The sequence below is a fragment of the Apteryx rowi genome, unplaced genomic scaffold (assembly GCF_003343035.1).
Source record: "Apteryx rowi isolate R43461 unplaced genomic scaffold, aptRow1 scaffold_323, whole genome shotgun sequence".
NCBI classification, from domain to species: domain Eukaryota; kingdom Metazoa; phylum Chordata; class Aves; order Apterygiformes; family Apterygidae; genus Apteryx; species Apteryx rowi.
In genome coordinates, this window is record NW_020449675.1 from 485,913 (window position 1) to 505,913 (window position 20,001).

The 20,001-nt window shown below is 50.3% G+C and overlaps 3 protein-coding genes across 9 annotated transcripts in view; 2 read left to right on the forward strand and 1 right to left on the reverse strand.

Moving 5' to 3' along the window:
* The window catches only part of RETREG3 (reticulophagy regulator family member 3), an 11,632-nt gene extending 615 nt beyond the window's left edge, over nucleotides 1–11,017 (forward strand). The window contains exons 2-10 of one of the 4 annotated variants that reach the window (XR_003254415.1): nucleotides 436–542; nucleotides 2,116–2,167; nucleotides 3,468–3,594; nucleotides 4,303–4,387; nucleotides 4,817–4,954; nucleotides 5,470–5,549; nucleotides 6,086–6,218; nucleotides 6,847–9,942; nucleotides 10,412–11,017. Coding sequence is in view for 2 of the 4 variants with exons in the window: in XM_026071174.1 (XP_025926959.1) it covers nucleotides 436–542; nucleotides 2,116–2,167; nucleotides 3,468–3,594; nucleotides 4,303–4,387; nucleotides 4,817–4,954; nucleotides 5,470–5,549; nucleotides 6,086–6,218; nucleotides 6,847–7,280 (1,156 nt within the window). In the remaining 2 variants the exon portion in view is untranslated. Of the gene's footprint in view, nucleotides 1–435; nucleotides 543–2,115; nucleotides 2,168–3,467; nucleotides 3,595–4,302; nucleotides 4,388–4,816; nucleotides 4,955–5,469; nucleotides 5,550–6,085; nucleotides 6,219–6,846 lie in introns of all 4 variants that reach the window. The other 3 variants (XR_003254416.1, XM_026071174.1, XM_026071175.1) reach the window with 3 other exon arrangements.
* Nucleotides 11,018–11,286: 269 nt separating this feature from the next.
* Nucleotides 11,287–14,313, forward strand: PSMC3IP (PSMC3 interacting protein). Of its 4 annotated transcripts, none has more exons than XR_003254417.1 (8): nucleotides 11,291–11,447; nucleotides 11,525–11,628; nucleotides 11,710–11,799; nucleotides 11,874–11,985; nucleotides 12,071–12,216; nucleotides 13,005–13,246; nucleotides 13,598–13,657; nucleotides 13,776–13,808. XR_003254417.1 is itself a non-coding variant. In XM_026071176.1 (8 exons), exons 1-8 carry the CDS (start codon nucleotides 11,414–11,416, stop codon nucleotides 13,833–13,835), a joined length of 660 nt encoding a protein of 219 aa, XP_025926961.1. In that variant the 5' UTR covers nucleotides 11,321–11,413; the 3' UTR covers nucleotides 13,836–14,313. The 4 variants fall into 4 exon arrangements, 2 of the variants coding, with proteins under 2 accessions (XP_025926962.1, XP_025926961.1); XM_026071176.1 differs by having other exon boundaries at nucleotides 11,321–11,447; nucleotides 13,005–13,058; nucleotides 13,776–14,313; XR_003254418.1 differs by lacking the exon at nucleotides 13,776–13,808 and having other exon boundaries at nucleotides 11,287–11,447; nucleotides 12,300–13,058; nucleotides 13,598–13,643.
* A 243-nt stretch (nucleotides 14,314–14,556) lies between these two features.
* Nucleotides 14,557–19,773, reverse strand: MLX (MLX, MAX dimerization protein). Its single transcript, XM_026071293.1, has 7 exons — nucleotides 19,675–19,773; nucleotides 19,081–19,170; nucleotides 18,470–18,576; nucleotides 18,075–18,174; nucleotides 17,684–17,783; nucleotides 17,034–17,235; nucleotides 14,557–16,373 (listed from the first exon to the last, which is right to left on the reverse strand). Exons 2-7 carry the CDS (start codon nucleotides 19,160–19,162, stop codon nucleotides 16,317–16,319), a joined length of 648 nt encoding a protein of 215 aa, XP_025927078.1. The 5' UTR covers nucleotides 19,163–19,170; nucleotides 19,675–19,773; the 3' UTR covers nucleotides 14,557–16,316.
* Nucleotides 19,774–20,001: the final 228 nt, after the last annotated feature.

Genomic DNA, 20,001 nt, shown 5'->3' on the forward strand with positions numbered 1-20,001 from the left:
GAGCCGCTGCTGAGCGCGGCGCAGGCCGCGCTGGTGTGGGAGCGGCCGGGCCGCAGCGCGCTGTGCTGGGCGGCGGCGCACGGCCTCTTCGGGTGAGCGGCGGCGGCGGCCGGGCCCCGCAGCTCCGACCCCCGGCGCCTTTTCCTCCTTGCCGCAGAGCTGATCCGCGGCGGCGGGGGCGGGCGGCGGGTCCGGGCCCCTCCGTGAGCCGCGGCGGCCGCGCTGGAGCTGGCCCGGGTCGATAAAAGCCCGCGGAGCCGCCTGAGGGCGACGGCGGGGCAGATCCCTCCGGCACAGCCTGGGTGCTCGCTGCTCAGCCCCTGCTCGGTGTTCCCCGCCGAAGGACTGGCTAGTTCGGGACTGGTTTGTGTTACTGCTTTGGCACGTGTCCTGCAGACCCGCTCCGGGACCGATTTCTTCGTTTCTTCCCYGTAGGTTTTTTGCTCTCACTTCCCTGCGGCTGGTGTTCCTGGTTGCGTTCACCCTCACAGTAGTAGTTTGCCTAGATCAGTGGAAGAACAAAATCTGGCCTGAAATTGGAGGTAAGCTGCAACGTTTGAACTAGTACCAGAAAAAACAAGCACTATTTCTAACTGTAGGAGTACGCACTCTCTGCACCATTTGGTGTTAAATGGTTAGATTTTTTTGTTTGTTTGTTTGTTTGCTTTGCTAATCTAGAAGCAAGCAAAAAGACTGTAGCTATTATGTGCCACTTGTTCTTCCTGGAGTTGCTTTGCAAAGACCTAACCTATGTAAAAGTAAGATGAGCTTTTTATGCAAATGGCATTGGCATTCGTCTCGTAATCTTGGGAATTCCCTCTTGTGTTTCACTTGCTAGAGAGTTGAGATCCTTTAAAACATTACCAGGGAGCCTCTGTGTTTAACGCTTCTATTTGTGGGGTGTTATCCCAGGCCCTTGTTCACTTGCCAGGTGTGATTTTAGGGTGTGTTGGAATATTGGCTAGTTTGGACTTTTGCCATCTTTGCTTGTCACTTCTGTCTAATCTTATCCGTTAAAGATAAGATATCCTTGAGTTACAAGGGAATGATCTACGCAGCCTTAAGCTGATGTTGTATAGAATATTCTGCTAACAGAAGAACTTTGTAATAAGAAGAGTAACTCACTAAAACGGTAGTGTGCAGGTATGAAGCATCTGATATATATGAATTAGTACAAGTTTTGAAGAAATGATTTGTCTTCCAAGCATTCAGTACAAAAGCGAGAAAGTGAGGTCTACCTTTCTCCTCTGAATCTGTAATAAGCCAGTTTTGGTGTTTTAGGATAAAGATGGATCCCAGCTTTGCCTACTGAGTAGAGATTTTTTTTGAACGGAGAAGCATCTTAAAGGCTGCTAATTAAGTTAAACTTTTAGTAAAAAAGCAGTTCTATCTATCATTTGTAATAATAACAGTCATGACAAACAGCATTTTTAGCAGTTCTGGATTTTATCCACTTTGCGTGGATGGATGGGTTTGGAAGCAGTGTGTATGGTCTGCATGCTCCCAGAGCTGGTTCCCTAACTAACCAGCCAGTACAGCTGCCAGCTTTCATGCTTCAACTTGTGTTCTCTGTAGTTCTTGGGAAGACATTAAAGCTTTACTCAATTTCTAGCACCAGCTTTTTTCAGACTATATAACTGCAGTATTTCTACTTACAGAGAAGTAGGGAGAGTCATCTCTCCAGCTCCCTCATAACCTAGATTTAATTTGGCTGGATAACTGATACATCCCTGGCTCACTTTTCAAATACCAATCTGGGTGACGAAGTATCAAAAGACTTAACTTTCTGATGCCTCTGAATAAGCAGGCTGTTCTTCCTTCACCATCTGGGTTGGTGCAGGGGGAGGGAGGTAGGTGAAAGTGGTATTTTTTTGCTGTTGCTGTAACCAGAGCAGCCTTCTAGATGTTGTCCAACAATACTGAGGAGCAACAAGGAGGCTGACTTGCAGTCTTGTACTGTTACATGTACTAGTTCAGAATGTGCTTCAGAGCGATGCAACTCTGGTTCTTAATTGCAGTTAATGTCTTTTCCAAGTGTTCCCCAACTCATTAAAGCTTTAGTTATATCCCAAGAGCTAAGCATTCTCGCGGCAGAATTCCTTGCAACTAATTTAGTGTCTGTTCTTAATATTTTAGTGGCAAGACCTGACGAATTAGACAATGAGAGGTAGGAAACTAATTGAATCCTCTACTGTTTGGTACTTTGCTGTGATACAATAGAATTATTACCTACGTATGTTTGTAATATTGGCTTCTTTGACAGGGGAAGGAAGGGGTAGAAGGGAGCTGCTTAGGGGAGGAGGGATGGAGCCCTGGACTCTGTCAAGCCATTGTGACAAGTTTTTGACTTGCCCAGGCCGTAATACTTAACCTCTGCTTTGATGCTGGACTATGATAATCCTTGCTTGAGTGTTGTAAAAATTGCCCCAGCAGTTCTTCTCAACCCCCTTAAATTAGAGGTGCTGCCTTAAAAACACTTCCTTCTGTATGGGTCTCCAGTATCAGGAAAATAACTTTTTTTTTCCTGGAAATACTGAAGTCAGCCTTCTGAGACTAGATATGGGATGTTTAACAGGCTTGTCCCAGAAGTTGTCGCTGCATAGTTATGATCTGAGTGCAGCATCAATAATGGGTTGAGAAATGTTGGGGTGTTGCATTACAAATAACACCTTCCTCTCTCTGGACACACCTTTCTGCCTGCTTCTGCTGCTGAGCCACACTGGATGCTCAGACTCCTGGTTAAATCACTTGATCTGTTGCCAGATGACAAATTTTTTTTTTGCAAGGAGCCCAAGTGTAAAAGGAATTGCTCTTGCTAAGCTTCAAGTCCTTGTGACTAGCAGTTAAGAAGCACTAATAGAACTTGCCAAACATAATGCCTTCAAAAGTGACTGAATGTATAAAGTATGGTACAAAGCTGCTTGGAAACCTCATGCTGAATTCTTGGCAGTTGCACTTGACCAAAGAAATGCAGAGAAAGCAAATGAGTTCATTTGATTTGCTTCTTCTTTGTCCTTTTGCCTTCAGCTAAACTGACAGAGAGATGCTGCCTGATTTTTTTTTTTTTTTTTTTTTTAAATTTCATGCAGTTTGTTGGCTACTGGCAAAGTTTTCTTGATAATGAGTTGAAGCTGACTGCTTTTGGAACTTGCTCCAGAAAGACAGCTTGTATTGCACTGCCCTTTCCCTCTGGTAGCATGGAAACCTTAGTCCAAGACAAAAGACTGAGTGACTCAAATTACTGCTCCTTAGCTGCTATGAGAGAACTGAGACACTTGTAGAAATGTACCTGTAAATGCTGCTTTTGACAAGGCTGTGTTTTGAAAGGCACACTGACCCTCATTTCTAGAGCTCAGCAGCTGGGGGAGAAGAGAAGGTAGTACTGAGCCAAGTGTTTTGTAATAAGTTAATTCTGCACTGAAATCAATGCAGTAATATCTGTTCATGAATTCTTACCTTCACTGCAGCTGGGGATATGTTCACCCTCGGCTGCTTGGAGTGCCAGAACTGTGTCACCATTTGGCTGAAGGATGGGTGGCTGGGACCAACTTCTTAAGAAATCTCTTTATTTTCAAGAGGCAAAACCCTGGCAAGGTAAGAAAGTACAAACTTTAGCAAATGAAATATTTGGTATCCAACCTCTGCTGACTGCTAGTATCCCATTGGAGTTGCATCCAGAGTTGGCTGAATGCATTCCAAACATGGGAGGTTACCATGGGAGGTCTCCCAGAACAACATGGCTATTAAGTGGTAGAGAGGAATAGAAAGCAGAGGCAAAATAATCAGATTGTGGGGGAGGGAGGAGAAAGCAAGTGTTGGCATGTTGATTGCACTAGTGAGGTGAAAATATAGCTGCTCCTTCTGTAGGTTTCTGGTTTTTAAGTGTCTGTCAAACTCATTTCCTCATTTGATTTTAACAGTTTGAGAACCAGTGCAAAAAGTTTCATGCCTTTTCTTGAGGCTTATGCAAAGAAGAACCTGTGGCACAGCGATAGTTTCCTTGTACTTTTGTACCTGGAAGAGTTCTGTCTTCTTTAACCTTCTGCTTGCTTTTAGCATGCCTGCTTTGAGAAGCACATTATATTCTGTGACAAGAAACCTTGTTATGTTGCTTATCACTTTAAAGCCAGATACTTCTCGTATCTGTTCTAATCCTAGAATAGTGTAGTTGAACGCTAGGAAGTCTTTGCTGTCGTTAAAATTATGATTTCACTACCTAGAACTCTGCAGAGGGCAAGGTGGTTGAGAACTGAATGATTCCGGTGTTTAACTCTGGAAACTCACTGTCTCCCATGTCTTCAGTTTTGCCTTTTAGTATGTGGAGTCTTTACTTTCTTGGCTGTTCTGGGCCGGTACATCCCTGGACTCTTGCTCTCATACTTTCTGTGTAAGTAGAAGATCCCTGTGCCAGATATAGACTCACAAATGAAGAGGGGTAGAGATGAGTGGGATTTGAATGTCTGAGGGACGGGGCTCTTCTGCTGAAAAGCAAGGCTTCTATGAATGGCTTTAATATTAAAAACAGTGCATTCCTCCTGGAATGTGGTGGTTCCTGTCTGGGACTCAAAGTCTCCAGTCAAGACATAGCATGTTTGAGTGCTTGGAAACTATGGATCTGAGTGCTAGTAGGTTGGCCTCTCAATTTTGTTAAATCGTCAGAGACAATCGCACCGGTTCTAACTGCCTTCTACAGCATTGCCTTCAGTACTCAGATCTTGCATACTGTATGTGTGTTACACTGCATCACAAAATGGGCAAGATGTTTGCTAAGTAGCATACTGAACAAACGTCTAATCAGCCTTCCCACTTACCTCAGTGCTCTTCATCCTGCTGTGGCCCCTTGCTGTGTACCACAGACTGGGGCAGCGCATGTTCATGAAGCTGGAGCCAGCTCTGCAGCGGCTGGATTTCGGTGTTCGAGGCTACATGATGTCAAAGCAGCGGGAAAAGCAATGTAAGTCTCCATAGTGTATTTCTGACTCTCCAGACGTAGGTACTTGGTATCTGAAACAGCTTTTGAAACACACCCCTGGTCTTGGAGTGGGACAGCATTGCATGTGTTGCATTGTAGCCACTACAGTGCTTTTGGCAAATACTTGCAAATGCTTTGGGAAGGTAGTGAGGCAGCTTCACTTCCACATGAATCTTCCGATGAGCACTTGGTCTAAGCTCTCAGCAGTGCTGAGCCTCTCCCTTTCTCTGCTGCCAGAACTGAGTGTTCCATATCACAGATGTACTGACAGTCCTTCCTCTCTTTCCAGTACAAGGTAGCTGCTAAGCATGTTCATCTTGGCAAAAGATCTGCAGCAGCCCAAGTCAGAAATGATTATGTGGCTCTGTTGTGGAACAAAGCATGTTAATGTTATGCCCATTTTGCCGATTTAGGGTTTTCCTGCTTGGCCTAGGGTTGTTCCTGTACAAACCTCTGTCCTAACAGCAATAATAGGCTTTGACTCTGGTTTCTGGCAGTGCGTCAGAGAGGCCTTAATCAGGAGGCTACAGATGATGGGAGTGACAGCGAAGAGGAGCTTGCTGCATTCTGTCCCAAGGTAACATCATGTTTCTGAAACAGAAAATCTCAGCTGAACAGAGCAAACTGGCTGCATCTCATGGACATGCAGTGCACGGCCCAATATGCGACACATTGTAGCTGAGTTGTGATGGAACATCGGATCAGGGTATTCTTTGCTGGGAGAATTTCTTTCTTGTTCTGTCTTGCTCAAGTATGCTGCATCTTTGTACCTGTAAAGTCTGAAATCTCTTCCTCACTAGACCTTTACTTCCAGGCTTCCTCTCCTGGGCATGGAAGAAGTCGGCTAGTGTTTTCAGGTGCTGTTGCAGACCCATCAGCAGCCTGGTTTTGCTTCCAAGCTGGCCTTTAAGGGTAATGGGTATCGTGGATGTCCAGAGCTACTGTACAAAGTATCTCCTGGGCTAGATAGTAAAGGATGAAATGAGCCTCAGATGCYACTTTTCCATGAGGATTAGATTAAACTGACAGTTACCGGATCATGTATTTTGTCTTGAGGCATAGATATAAGTTTTCTACTATTTGGTGTTTTCAACTGTATCTCCTGTTTCAAAGCTGGATGACTCTGTGGTTGCCAAGGAACTAACCATCTCTGACTCGGAGCACTCAGATGCTGAGGTTTCCTACACTGAAAACGGGATGTTTAACCTTTCAAGAGGCCAGACTCCACTGACAGAGGGATCCGAAGGTGAGAGGAAATGGGCAGTTTCTCAAAGATCTGGAATGCTGCACAGACACCTCTGTGACAGGTTGGAGGGAATGTGTATTCCCTTCTGTCCTTAAGTTTTAGCTGTTTGATGTCTGTCTTGACTAAGATGAGATGGAACTACCTGTTTTTTCAGAACAGACCTTCCTTTTTAATTCCTATGGTACTTTAGTAGAGCAATGACAGGTTCTCTTCAAAGGCAGATCCAGCTCTACCAGCCTATAACTTTAGGGGTAAGTGTTGTAGCATAAGCTCTGTCACTGTGACTGGCCTGTCTGTCTGTTCCTATCATTAGAGTACAGRCACAGTCATCTCTCTCCCTTCTAAGACCCTCCCGTACTCTGTATTTATCTGCTGAATGTGGGAGAGGGTTCTTTCCTCTGGCAGCAAGTGTCTTGTTGGACACCTGCGTTCCTGGAGAGTGAACTGGGAGGTAAGCAGGCGTCTGTGATAGCTATGTGAGGGCTGATTAAAAAGTTTGGTCTGTGAGGTGATAAGAGCCAGTCTATCTCGGTGAGGCAATGACCTAGCTTTTGTGTGCTGTGCTGCCCTTGCCCGAAAGGTGTTTTTCTTGTACTATGCATTTAAAGCACTCTTTCTCCTCTTCTAGATCTGGATGGTCACAGTGACCCAGAAGAATCTTTTGCCAGGGATCTCCCTGACTTCCCTTCCATAAACCCAGAAGCAACTGGCATAGATGATGAAGATGACACCAGCATTGGGATTCCAAGTCTTGCCTACCGCCCACAAGTAACAGAAGATCTGCATCTCCCTTATGACCAGGAAGAATCTGGTGCACTGCCATCTGTACAGAATCTCACTAATAACATCGCTGGATTTGTCACCAGAGGGATGATACAGCTTGCGCTATCAGGAGCCTCTCAGCCAGGCTCTTCACGCAGTGACAATCTCCAGAGAGGTGCAAAGACCTTTCTCAGAACGGCCAGCTCAGATTTGGACACTGATGCAGAAGGGGATGACTTTGAACTGCTGGATCAGTCTGAGCTGAACCAACTGGATCCTGCGGGCTCACGGGGCCAATAAGCAATCACATCACTTCCCTTCTGGTTTTCTRTTGTACATCGTGGAGGGGAACCCTTGAAGAAAAAGGCATTGCACAGTTACCTAAATTGTCTCCTGTGTGAGTACAAGTGATATGACAACCAATCCTGGCTGGGAACACCACTGTGACATGTGACTCTGTAGCCTCGCTTGGATTTTAAAATAAACTACACTGGTAATTCATAGGGAAAAGGTGTTGATGTGATAGCTCCACAATCACCCATGCGTTGCCCTGCATTATCTGCCAGGATGCTGCTTACTCCAAACTTCCACACTTAAGACAATAAATCTGGCGTCTACAGCTCTAGAGACCGCTAGTCAGACTGACTTAGCATCACTGAGAACAATCTTGCGGCTGACCTTCCTGGGTTGATACATAACAAGGTGAATGGGATTGGTTTCCCCTCAGACCTAGCATCTAGGACTTGATGCTGTTCTGTCTTTAAAATAACCATCCCTACTTCTAAAATGTGCATAGAATTTGATTCTTCTCCCCCAGCAATATCCAGCTCTGGGTAGAAACTGACATCTTGCCTCTGTTGTGGACATGACAGTGTACTGCCACAAATGTTTGTACTTGTAATGACCACTCATCTCCAGTTCAAGCTTTCTAGTGATGCTATTTTGTAAGAGACATAATGGCAATAAGACATCTACTGTGATGACTAGAATCCTGCAAAGAACATCTGCATGTGGCAGCTGCTCTTGTGTTGCTTTCCTAAACTAATGAACTAACAGTTTTTTCCCTGTGTTATTCCAGAACACATTCAGCATGGACACTAGCAATACTACACTTCCCTTACACTGCCTCTTAGGGAACTACTAGGGAAAGGTTTTCTGGAGGAGGGAAGAAGTGGAGTTGGCCTCCCTGGCCAGTCTTGTTCTTGGTCTCTGAGACAGCCCATTGTTTCACAGCTTTGTGTAGTTGAAAACCTGCCAGTAGGAACTGAATGGAGGACACCAGCTCAAGCAACAAGTGACCGAAGAGCTTGCAACTATTATGGTCGCTTAAACAAACCAGCAATCTACAGGGGAGAGACATTCTGTAAGCTGGATGGCCCAAGCCTTCCAGCCCTTTCTGAGTCATTGAGCTTTCCCATTGCTTTTTCTAAGCCATAGAAACTGGTACAGATCACATTTGTGCAGCAAACAACTTACCTCTTCAGGAAARCTCCCATTTATGTGCTTTTTCTTGTCTAAATCTGCTTGCCTAAAAGTATTGGCCATACAGATACTTAGACTGTCCTTSGAATTGAGACAAGGAGGCAGATGTGGCTGTCTTCAGCCATAAGTAAGAATGAGGCTTTATTAACAGGTTGCTTTAATACTAGCAAAAATCTTCATTTTGGCCTTGCGAGGACAAACTATCATCCGATAAAATGTCAGCCGCCTTTGGCACCCGAAGTAAACAGCCTGTCCCAAATCCCTAACAGAGCTGGGAGGTACCAAGTGACCAAGTTTGTGTATTACATATACTTAGCAGTCATTTGTGGGTTTAAAACCTAGTTCTTATTTCAGCTTGGGATGTCTGAGTTCTCTTCTGTGAGAGAGCTCTTCACCTTGCTCTGGTCACTTATTGAATGCTTTCTAGTCTCCTCTTTTCCCTTCTGCCTCATGGTGGATGGGACTGTATAGTGATGGTACCTGACAGTGTTTAGCATGAGCCATCTTCTTAGTAACTGCTGCCACAGCATTCATCTTCTGTCACTGCTTTGCCTTAAAGGCTATGACAAAAACTGAGTTGTTGGAAGCCCCTAATTTCTTGGGAGCAATAACTGAACAAGCCACTAACTAGCACTTTAAATAGTTCTGGGCCTGAAATTGGGGCCTGACATTGTGTAGCTCTTACTGCCCCATGGGGTTCTAATGTTCTTTTTGGTGAAGCAAGATTAATTTTACCTAAAAAAGCTGCTGGAAAAAAAAACCCTGCTTTTGACTCTACAGAAATTGCCGCCTTAGGCACAATGTCTAAGGAGAAACTGCTGTGCCACTGGCTGTGCAGCTTGTCAAGGGCCGTGTCAGCGTGGGCTAGATTTCTGAGCTCAAAACATCTGCACAGTTCTTCTCAAAAGTTTTTTGAAACTGCCCTGTATCAGGTGAATTACAGCTTTGGGTATGTGTAGACAAGGGATCTCCTATCATCGGATATGTTTTATTTGCCTCCGCAGTGGAAAGATGTCAGGATTGTTCATGAGGACTGGGATAAGAAGGGAGCAGCTGCACTGTACAGTAGTATCAAGCCATCTCCAAACCCCATCAGACCTAAAGGTAAAATACGCAGTCTTACAGCGTTCCAGGCACACACGGTGCTGTGATGCAGCTGGTGTAACAAGCGGGTAATTCCTGAAAGCTCAGTCTCTGTTATACTGCTAGAGAACTGCTCAGAGCTCTGCCAGCGGGGGTTGTTTGGAGAAGGATTCCAGGGGTACCAGTACGAGGGAACTGAGAGAAATTGTGAATTCTTGGTTATTTGCTGTGGAGCTAAAAGAAATGTTTCCTCTGTCATACRCCCTAGATTTTTCTTTCTTTTTTGATGTCTTCGCTGATAGGCTTTGCCACCTTTGGGGGTGGTGTGGTATGAACTGAAAGCTTGGAGAGCATTTTGAGTCTGGCCTTATTTGCCCAGTACCACATTGTGGAACAGGTAATTCTGATTCTTTATGTTCTTTTTCCTATTTATAGAGAAATTACTGCTCGTGAGCAACTAAAATATGGGGGTTAACAATGGGGTAATGCACTTTGTAGGAGAGAGAAACTGGGTTGATTGTCTATCATTCTGAGTCATTTTCAGTGCACGCTAAGTGTCTTGACATCTTTTCTGTACTCTTCTCTCCCGTACTGTCCTTGCTATCGTTGTGTCATCAGCTGCATCTAATGGCAGAGGACAGTAGTATATTTTATAAAGACTTCAATTTCTGAAAGTTTCTAGTAGCAGCAGTTTTACCTTCCTTATCTTTTCTGGGGCTATGAAAGGGTACTGATGTCTTCTGCAGGTTGAGGTCACTTTTCCAAGTGTTCATTTGTCTAGAAAATGCTTTTATAGGAAAATACCCTACAGTGGTAAAGTATAAGAAGGAGCTCGAGGTCAAGGAGCTCCTCCTTATCTCCTGCAGGAAGGAGGCATCACTTCTCTGTGCTTAAGTGCTGGGAGCTGCTACGCTTTGGAAGACCGCTGGCTTAATCATCTCCGTTTTGTTAGGCTGCTGCGTCTCCTGGAGGTAGAAATGCAGGAGCCTCACAACTGCAGGCTGCACCTGAAATCACCGTACGCTTTCTCTTGATGCTGAGCCTCTGAACCAGCGGCAGTGGAAAGAGACACTGTGTCCGGGCTTCAGCCCCAGGGTCGATGAACGTTAAAGACGGCTTTTCTCCTCGCTGCTGGGCTGAAGCGTGCGGATCTCYGGAGCCGTAGTCCTGACGGGACGTGTCAACCTTTCCACCTCACGCGGAAAAAGACTTTATGGGAGGAAAACGCGCCTGCCTGGTTTCGCGCATGGTGCCAGCTGTGGCTGCAGCTGTGACTGTGACATTCGGCGGGAGCTCGTGGCTGCTCCCCGCATCTCTGGTAACTTGTGAAGCGAGTGACATTGCTGAAAAACAGTTCTCCGTGGCAGCCCCGTGCGGCCGGGGCGAGAGCCGGGACCCCGGGGACGGGCTGGAGCCGTGGGGGCTCCCACTGCCCTGGGGCTCCCGGCCCCTCCAGTAAAACTGTTGGTTACAAAAGTCGCCTCCGCCTGCTCCTTCAGCACGGGACCGCGGGGGGACCCGGCCCCAGGGCCCTTCCCAGCACCGGGACCCCGCCGGGGCCCTTCTTCCACCCCCCGGGACCCCCCCGGAGGCCCCGCCCCGGAGGCCCCGCCCCCGGGCACTGGAGGCCCCGCCCCCACACTGCACTGGAGGCTCCTCCTCCCGTAGGTGCCGGGGCCGCTTCGGCTGCCACCCCGCGGCGGCGCCCCACCCCCTCGGAGGCGCGGCTCCGCCTTCCCGRCCAATCAGAGCTCTCTTTTCCTCCCCTCCTCGTCTGGGTTGGCGGAGAGCAAGCGGCGCGGCGGAAGTGCGTCAGCGCCGCCGCGGGGTGGCGGGAGCGGGGTGCGCGCGGCGGGCAGAAGCGGAGGATGAGCAAAGGCCGCGAGGGCGCCGCGGCGGGCGGTGAGTGCTCCCGGGGCCGGGGCTCCCGGGGCCGGGGCCGCCACGGCAGCCGCGGTGACCGGCGGCCTGTCCCGCAGCGGCCGCCGCCGTCCTGCTGCGGTACCTGCAGGAGCAGAACCGGCCCTACAGCGCCCAGGACGCCTTCGGGAACCTGCAGCGGGAGCACGGGCTGGGCAAGGCGGTGAGCGCGGCGGGGCCGGCGGGGCCCAGCCCGGGGGGGCCGAGGCGGGGCCGGGCCGGCTGACGGCGCTCTGTGCCGCAGGCGGTGGCCAAGGCGCTGGAGCAGCTGGCGCAGCAGGGCCGCATCCGCGAGAAGGCCTACGGCAAGCAGAAGATCTACTTCGCCGACCAGGTGAGCCCCGTCCCGCCCCGTCCTGCCCGTCCCGGCGGCGCCGCCCGCCCCGCTGAGCCGCCGTGTCCCGGCAGGAGCAGCTGCCGGCCGCCAGCGACGCGGAGCTGCGCGGCCTGGACGGAAACATCGCCGCGCTCTCCACCGAGGTGCAGGCGCTGCAGCAGAGCTGCCGGCGCATGGAGGCGGGTGAGTCTGCGCTGCTCGGCCGGGCCCGCTCGGCACCGGCTGCACCTGTGAGCGGGGCCGCCGGTAATCGGCGGTTCCCTCCCAGAGCTGAAGGACCTGAACGGCTCCATGACGACCCCTGAGATGGCCAGGGAGGTCGAGGAGCTGAAGAAGGACTGTGCAAGTTACACAGAGAAACTGGAGAGGATTAAATCTGCCACCAACCACGTCACTCCTGAGGAGAAAGAGAAGGTAAAGAGCCGCGGGGGGCCACGACGCGCGGACGCAGCCGGGCCCAGCTCGGGGCTGCCCACGTATCGCAAACCTTCCGCCAGGTTTCCTGGTGCTGGAGCAGGGGCAGCCGGTCTCTCCTGAGAGCCTCCCTCCTCGCTGTGTCCGAGGTGTCGTAGGTGTTGAAAAGCATTTGGGGTCGGGGTTTGAATACCAARCAACCAGAAGGTATATGGGAGAGAGCTGGGACTTTGGAGTCCTCTCAGCTGGCCTCTAAGGCTTCTGCCTGTGGCTCTGGTGCACTTTTTCACGGCCTCTCTGGGCTGATGTTACTCAGCTGTTCCTATTAGCCCCATTTGACTGCTGTTCTGTCCCGAGTCTGACTCGCAGCAGTATGACAGAGGCAGTGCGATGCGCTGGCCTCAGCCTCTCCCCTGTGCGCTCTGCGGCCCCTGTGTGTGCGCTCGGATTGTGTAGGCGTGTTGATAAGGTGCCTCTTAGAAGCGTCTTTAGGAAATTCCCTAAGGTGCATCCCTTCCTTGCAAGCCTTTGCTTTGGGTGGTCACTGGGCACTTTATTAATTCAATGTTTGCCTGTCTTGGGTGATCCATTTCAAAAACAGGGGGAAGATCATTTTCAAACATGGGCTGTGTCAGCCAGTCGCCGTATGGTGGGCGCTGCCCTAATGTTCARTAACCGTTTAGCTGTAGCCAGGACTCCCTCCTTGGAGCTGCCTCCCTGCCTCGAGCTGCCGGGGCTTGGTGGGTGGCTGTTGCCCTGTTTAACTTGCTCGATCCTGCTGTTTGCAGGTTTGCAGCGAGCAGAAGCTGTACTGCAAGGAGTGGCGGAGGAGGAAGCGAATGGTAAGGGTCTCCCTGTCGAAGGGAGGGGCGGCGATGGCAGTGATAGTCGCCCGGTGCCACTGGCAGCCTTCTGGGGACGGTGCAGTCCACTAGGCAGCTCGGGGAGCAGCCCAGCTCCTCTGCAAGTTGAGCAGCTTCCCTTGAGCTGTGAAGGACTGTGCGGAGGCTTCAGGCAAATGCTTTAACTGGTAAATACAGAGTTCTGTATTGACAGGGCTCAGAATACCATTATCAGGGTCAAGTAGACTAAATTAGAGACCAATATGGGTACTAAGAAGGTCTCCAGAAAAGAGGCCCTGTCATGGTAATATCTATATGTGCAACCCCCCCCACCCCACCCCCGCCCTTGAATACGCTATTTGTCACCAGTAAATAAAACAAACTCTCCTTGCATTAGAAATAGCTATTGCCACAAAAGCTGGCTTTGTGCCACTCTGCATGTGAGACCGTCCCTGTGGGCCATAGCAGAGCTGTCCAGGTCTGACAGCTCTGCATGCGCGTCCCGCAGCAGCTCACTATCATCATCTCTGTCTTGCCAGGCAACTGAGCTGCTCGATGCCATCCTGGAAGGATACCCCAAAAGCAAGAAGCAGTTCTTTGTGAGTACAAAAGCCTTGCTCTGCCCAGGCTTTCCCAAAGTGGCTGTTCCTGCCCCACCAAGGGAGTCAGTGGCTGTCCTGTTACACCTGCTAAAGAGCCTGTTTTGGTCTTCTACAGGAGGAAGTTGGAATAGAAACCGATGAGGACCATAATGTCACGCTGCCGGCAGCTGTGTGAGACATCTCTGCTCCAGGGAGGCTGAAGCTCACCTGTGTTTTTGCAGTGTTTGGGCTTGTCCTGGACCTTTGATACATGTTTGTTTTAAAATGCTTTGCAGCTGGATGGGTAGTTAGTTAGTTAGTTAGAGGGATTAAGTCAGCACTGGGCTTTGTCACTCTTACTTGCAGAGGAAACTATTTTTTTTTCCCTAGGCTTTGCCATGGTGGGCAGTTGAGGTCCAGTGTCTTAACTGGTCTGTCTATGGGAAGGTGTAATTGTACTGTTTTAAACTTTCTGGTGGTTTGCCAGCAAGTAGTTGATTTTGTTAAGTAAGAAAAGAAAGTGAGTGTCTCAGCTGAATCAACCAGTTACTGTTAGGTTGGCAGAGCTGTACAGATATTTCAGTGTATTTAATAGATGGTGGGCAGTGCTTCCCCCAGTGCGTACTGAGCTGTACACAGGAATACAATTCATTAAACACCAAGTTTTTGTTTCACCTTTTGCTGTGGTGCTTTCTCTATAATCTCTTGCTCTGTGTTCCGGGGGCATCAGGACAGGCCCTGTGCTTGCTCTGGGCTGCAGCAGCTGTGTGTGGTGGAGAAGGGAACAACGGGGGCAGGAATGGGGGTTCTGACTCGGTAACCTGAGTCATGACTGCATCCAGAAACTACTTGTGTGTCTCTGACTGGCTCTACTGAAAGTCTCCAGGGATTTAGCAAAAGAAATAAGAAAAAAAAAATGAATAAAACATTGAGCAAAATTTATTTAATTACTTTTCTCTTCACAATAGAAAAATATGTTGCTTTCACATGTGAGGTCTGTAAAAATCCCTGTCCTCCTCACAAGGCAGGAGGCTGCTTCTGGCAGCATATCTAAAAGAATTCAATATCTGTGCTGCTTACTTAGCCATATAGCGCAGTCTGTTCATCCACAAGAGCGTATTATTWTTTATTTTCTTCACCACAAAGCAACATCTTACAGGAGACACACATCTGACCCTGTGCGTGCAAGGCCTTTTATCAGTTATGTGTGTCACCTCCTTTGGGCCTTCATATTGCATTGTATTGAAAAGGACACCCAATGCAGGTTCTGAAGAATAATTGTTTATAAAATATCAAACCCATAGAAAGGTTTTCTTTACTAAATCAGGTAGAAGCAGTAGTTTAAACATTCTGATGCTGCAGCATTCAAACCAAGCAACTTTGAGCTATTACCTCCTCGATAGTGGAAAAACAAGTAAAATAAATAGACGCTACCATTGCAGGGGTAGCAAGAACACGATTACAGAAGACAAATCCTGATGTAAGAGTCACTTTTGTGAAGCAGTTCCAATACAATCATTTTGTGTAGTAAACAGCTATTGCTTAGTTAGCAGATAACATCTCTCCACCAAGTATTTGTGTTGGCTACAACTGTGAACCATACTGAATGCAGCAGTGTGTGACAGGTAAAAAATTGTCCTAGAGAGCATTCATCTGCAAAACTGATGTTGATAATACTTTAGTATGATTTCAGTGATTTATAGGGGAAAAAAAAAAAATTAAAAAAAAGGTCAAGGCTGGTTATATATAAAACTACAGTTCTAACAAGAAGCAGATAGAACCTGTGGCAGCRCTGTGCTGCACCTACTGAACTGCTTTCCCATTCAGTATGGCCACATCAAAACCTGAAGAAAGATGAAGCCAGACACATTGCAGCAACTGCAGTGAGAGAGCAGAAAAAGCCTGCAAAGAAAGTTCATGCCTGTTTCACTTTTAGGGGAACCATSGCTACAGCCGAAGAGGTCAGGCTAGCAGACTCCCCTGGAGCGCTCCTCCAGCCGTCTCTGCGCTGGGGAGGGCACTGCTATGCGAAGTGCATCTTGTGGCAGTGATGGGCTAAGCCTTCAACTGGTTCATCTCAAGAAGTTAAAAACAGCTTCTTGCCCCTGAAAAGAGCTGCTTCACAGGGAGGTATAAAAAAGCCTGCAGTTAGGGGAGAAGCCTATTTCTGATCTGCTTTAATAGAAACCAAGAGGTTTTAATATACTTTTTTCCAGGATCAAAAGGGTTTGTATCAGAAGTCTGAGGTTACAGAATGAATCTGTTCCACCAGCTGAGCTTTAGCTAGGGCTGCGGAGAGTCAGTGGCACAGACAAACCCAACCACAACAAGCCTGCCTGAGCTAAAGACTCTCTGGCAACCTAAGAGGCCTGTGCTCTTTACATTTTTTTTTTTCCCCCCTTCTTTGCTGACTAAGTCCTTACAAATATTTGGTAATACAGACTGTGACAGTACCTGTAGAGCAAAGATGTTTGCACAGCCCAGTTTTGGTTTCGTAGTTAATACAATAAATAATTCAGAGAAGCTTTAAGAACAGCCACAAGGGAAAAAAAAAAAAAAACCCAGCCTTTCCTGGCATCCATCACCCAGGTCCTCCCGGGAAGGAAGTGCCCCATCTCCTGCAGAGGTGTTGCAGAGGCAGCAGACCTGGAGCCACTGACGCTGCAGCAGGGAGCATTCAGTACAGCTGACTCTTCAGTTGATGCAGGACCCCAATCACAATGTCCCGTAGCGTCTGGGGCAGAGAGGAGACAAGTCAATTGCTCTAGTGGAAGAACAGCCTTTCCCTGGCTAACGATTCCCACTAGAGCCTGGGGACTGTGTCATGAGCATCCCTGCAGGTCGCAGTGCTGCAGCTGGCACRTGCGGTGTCAGTCATCACAACAGCGGCACGGGAAGCAATCACATCCCTGCTCCTGCGCTGTGGGGCCTCAGAGAGTCACAGCAAGYGCCACTGCCTGCGTGCTCCTGAGGCAACGCACTTTCTGCAGAGGACACAGCCCCTGTCCGAGTGCCTGATGTCCCTCGAAGGTCTCCTTGTCCCCAAACAACTCTCAGGTGTCTTGAGGGTGCGATGGGGACCGAACAGGAGGAGAGGTCCCTCCTTCAATGCTATGTTTGACGCTGGCCAGCTTCCAACACCAAGTTGGTGCCACAGCCACAGCTGGCAGAGACTGGAACTCCTGAGTGCCACCTCCCATTCCCCTCCCACAGCTCGACCCTGCCCCACTCCAGCACCAGTCACACTCCACCCTTTCCAATGCCTCAGGAGCGGGGAAAGCTGTTCCCTGTCCTGCACCCCAAAGACAACCAGGTGCAGATGTGCACAATGGTCTCTGCCCTACTTCCAGCACTCARCACCCTCTCCCACCGCATCAGCCCACCTGCAGCTCACCTGGGGCTTACAGTGCTCCTCAATCCAGCTGAAGACACATGCTGAGAGTTCCTGAAAGCTGGTTACTGAGATGGAGGCGTTAAAGGACTGGAACAGGGAATCCATAATGCCTTGGAAAACATTGAACTTCACCTGGTCAGAGACCTGGTCCTTCCCCTCATTTGGGTTGTCCTGGTGAGCTTTCACAATCTGCTCGTAGTTCCTGAAACAAACCAAGAACCATGTGTTCAGCAACAGTGAGAGCACTCCAACTCCCCAGCTCCTGGGTAGTCATACAGGAGAGAAAGGCAGAAATGACTATCTGTAACTGGCCATRGAGAATATATATGGCTGTACATATGGAGAGGACCGAGACTTCGGAGTAGATCCTACAAGTAAATAAATATTAAGAAGCTACAGCCTCTTCTGACACGGGGAGCAGATTCATTTTCTGATGTAGACCCACCTTCGTACTAAACTCCATCCACTGACTAGAACATACCCACGCTAACCAGACTGTGGAGAAATGACCACAGTGGAAGGGGACAAGTTTGATACTGTAGGTACCAGGCTGCCTGCAAAACAGTGACTTTTTCCAAGTACCCTCGCAAGGACAGGGCYGAGAAACAGGGTGGAAGGAGAGGGCAGCAGCTACATAGCTCTTTCCTTACACTTTCATGATCTTCAAGGCCATCACTTCTTTCCTGAGGGTAGAAACTTCTTCCTCTTGTTTCTTCTTCTCCTTGTGCAGGAACTGGATGTAGTCRATGGCTGAGCATCAAAAGGCAGAGTGAGGATCTGAGAGCATACTCAAGCCCCCGAGCCCCCCATGGAAGGTGGCAGATAAGATGCCCCAGGGTGCCAGTGCCTGGGCAGCATCAACTCCCAACTCCCCTGGTTCTCCCGGGGAGGCTGGGCTGGACATGGACAGCAGCTGGGCCTCCCTGGAGCATCCTCACACCAGAGGGTCCCCAAGTGCTGAGACTCCACCCTGCAAAGCTCTAGCGAGGTGTTTTGAAGTTTGATAACACCCCCTCCCTCTCCCCACCCCCCAAGACTCACTTTTCTGGAGGATGATGGCCTTGCTCAGCTTCTGGGAGCCTATGGAGAAATCCTGCTGCTGACACGTGGGGACAATGGCCTGCAAGTCATCGTAGCCTTTCTGTGGGGCAGCAAAGCCACAGCTCAGCTACTTGAACAGCATGAGACTAGGGCATCCAGTTACGTAGTTGTTTCATAGGTGTCAAATCCCAGCCCCAGGCGTSCAGACACCCAGTCAAGGCAGCACCCAGCACGCCCATGTCTGGGGAGGGTAGATCCAACAGCAAACAAGAAGCAGCTGACTGGGGTCAGGGGAGAGGCACCAAGAAAGGCACGGATCTGGGTGCCACGGGCCCCGGGAAGCAGCGAGTCCTGGCTCTCCAGCAGCACAGCAGCCCCACAGCCCCTCGGCTCACCTTGATGGCATTCCGCCTCTTCTGCTCCGCCTGCGAGTGCACTCGCCTGCGCCGGTCCTTGTACGACTCCTTGTAGGGCTCTTGGTGATAATCACTGTCTTCATCATCTGCGTGGGGAGAACTCTTGTGAGCAGGAAAAGGACACCCGCAAGCTCCTGCAGCACGGGCAGCTGACGTGAGAGGGGACGACAGCTCTAGGAAACAAGTGGGCCTCCCTTCTCCCACCGGTCCGCAGGCTGCCGACAGGCCTGCAAAAGCCACGTGCCTCTAGGAGGGCTGCGGGGGTCGAGCCAAGCACCAGTGGTCCCAGGGGGACTGCCAACTCTTTCCTTGCAAAGCTGGGCAGCAGGAAGATTTCTGCACTTCCCTTGGGAAGGTGTCAAAACCTGGCTGATTCCCTGCTCCAAAAAGACTGCTGGAAACCACAACACCTGGATGCTGTTCCCCACCATCTTCCCTCCTCAAGGTGAAGACTCTGCCCACCCAGGAGGAGGAGAGACAGTGCTTGCACCCCAGGTGTAAGGGCAAGAGAGCTGAAAGCCCTGTTACGTGCTGGGCAGCCTGGTGCGTGGGAAGACCCACAGTCACAGAGAATAAACCCCAGGTCCTACCTGTGTTGGGGACAGAAGAGGCACTGGTGGAGCCGATGCTGTTGGCTCGTGACACTATGCTTCCTTTCCTAGTATTTTCCATAAAGAGCGCTGAAAGAGGAAATTCCACAGGGTAAATGACAAACCCAGGGACGCGTGAAAAGGTACGGAGAGATCGAGGCAGGCGGACAAGCCACCAGACAGTGACGATTGCAGCAAATGGTCACAGAGACCATGTGGCAGTGAACCGAGCCGGCTCGCTGCCTGGGCACCTGCTCTCCCCTGGTACACGGGGACAGCACCGGGTCCGGCTGGTGGCCCCTCTCCACCAGGATACAGGGAGCAATCCCATTCCGACCCAGGGACCTCGGCCCTCTCTGCAAAGCCTGGATGCGCGGAGACGCGGTCGGGCAAGCGGCAGCRCCTGCTGCCACGAGCGACGCAGACGAGGCAAAGTGCCCTGGCGGCTGGTGCCGTCCTCTCCTACCAGCGGACACCTCCACTCCTGGGGATGCCCAAAGCCGGCCGGAGACGGCCCCGCTCCAGCGGCCCTCGTCGGAGCAGGGGCTGCACCGAGGCTCCCCGCCGCCCCGGGGCCGGGGAAGAGCCACCTACCCGAGTCCAGTCCATTGTCGCTGTAGGCAGCGTCCACCTTGCGCRGCGCCGGCAGGGGAAACGGCAGCGGGGGAGAAGGAAGAGCGACGTGAGCGGGGTGGCGGCAGGGCCCGGGGGGGCTCCGGGGGGGGACCCGGCCCCTGCGGCCCCTTTAACGGCCCCGGTCCTCCCGCCTTGACCTCTGATCCCGGCATGCTCGCGCTGACCTTTGACCCCTGCCCTCCCCCTGCCCCTCGCCCCCGGCCCGCCTGCTCCCCTGACCTTCGCCCCCCAGGCGCTCCCGCTCGCCCTTGGCCCGGGCCCGGCGCCGCCGCCCGCAGGCCCCGC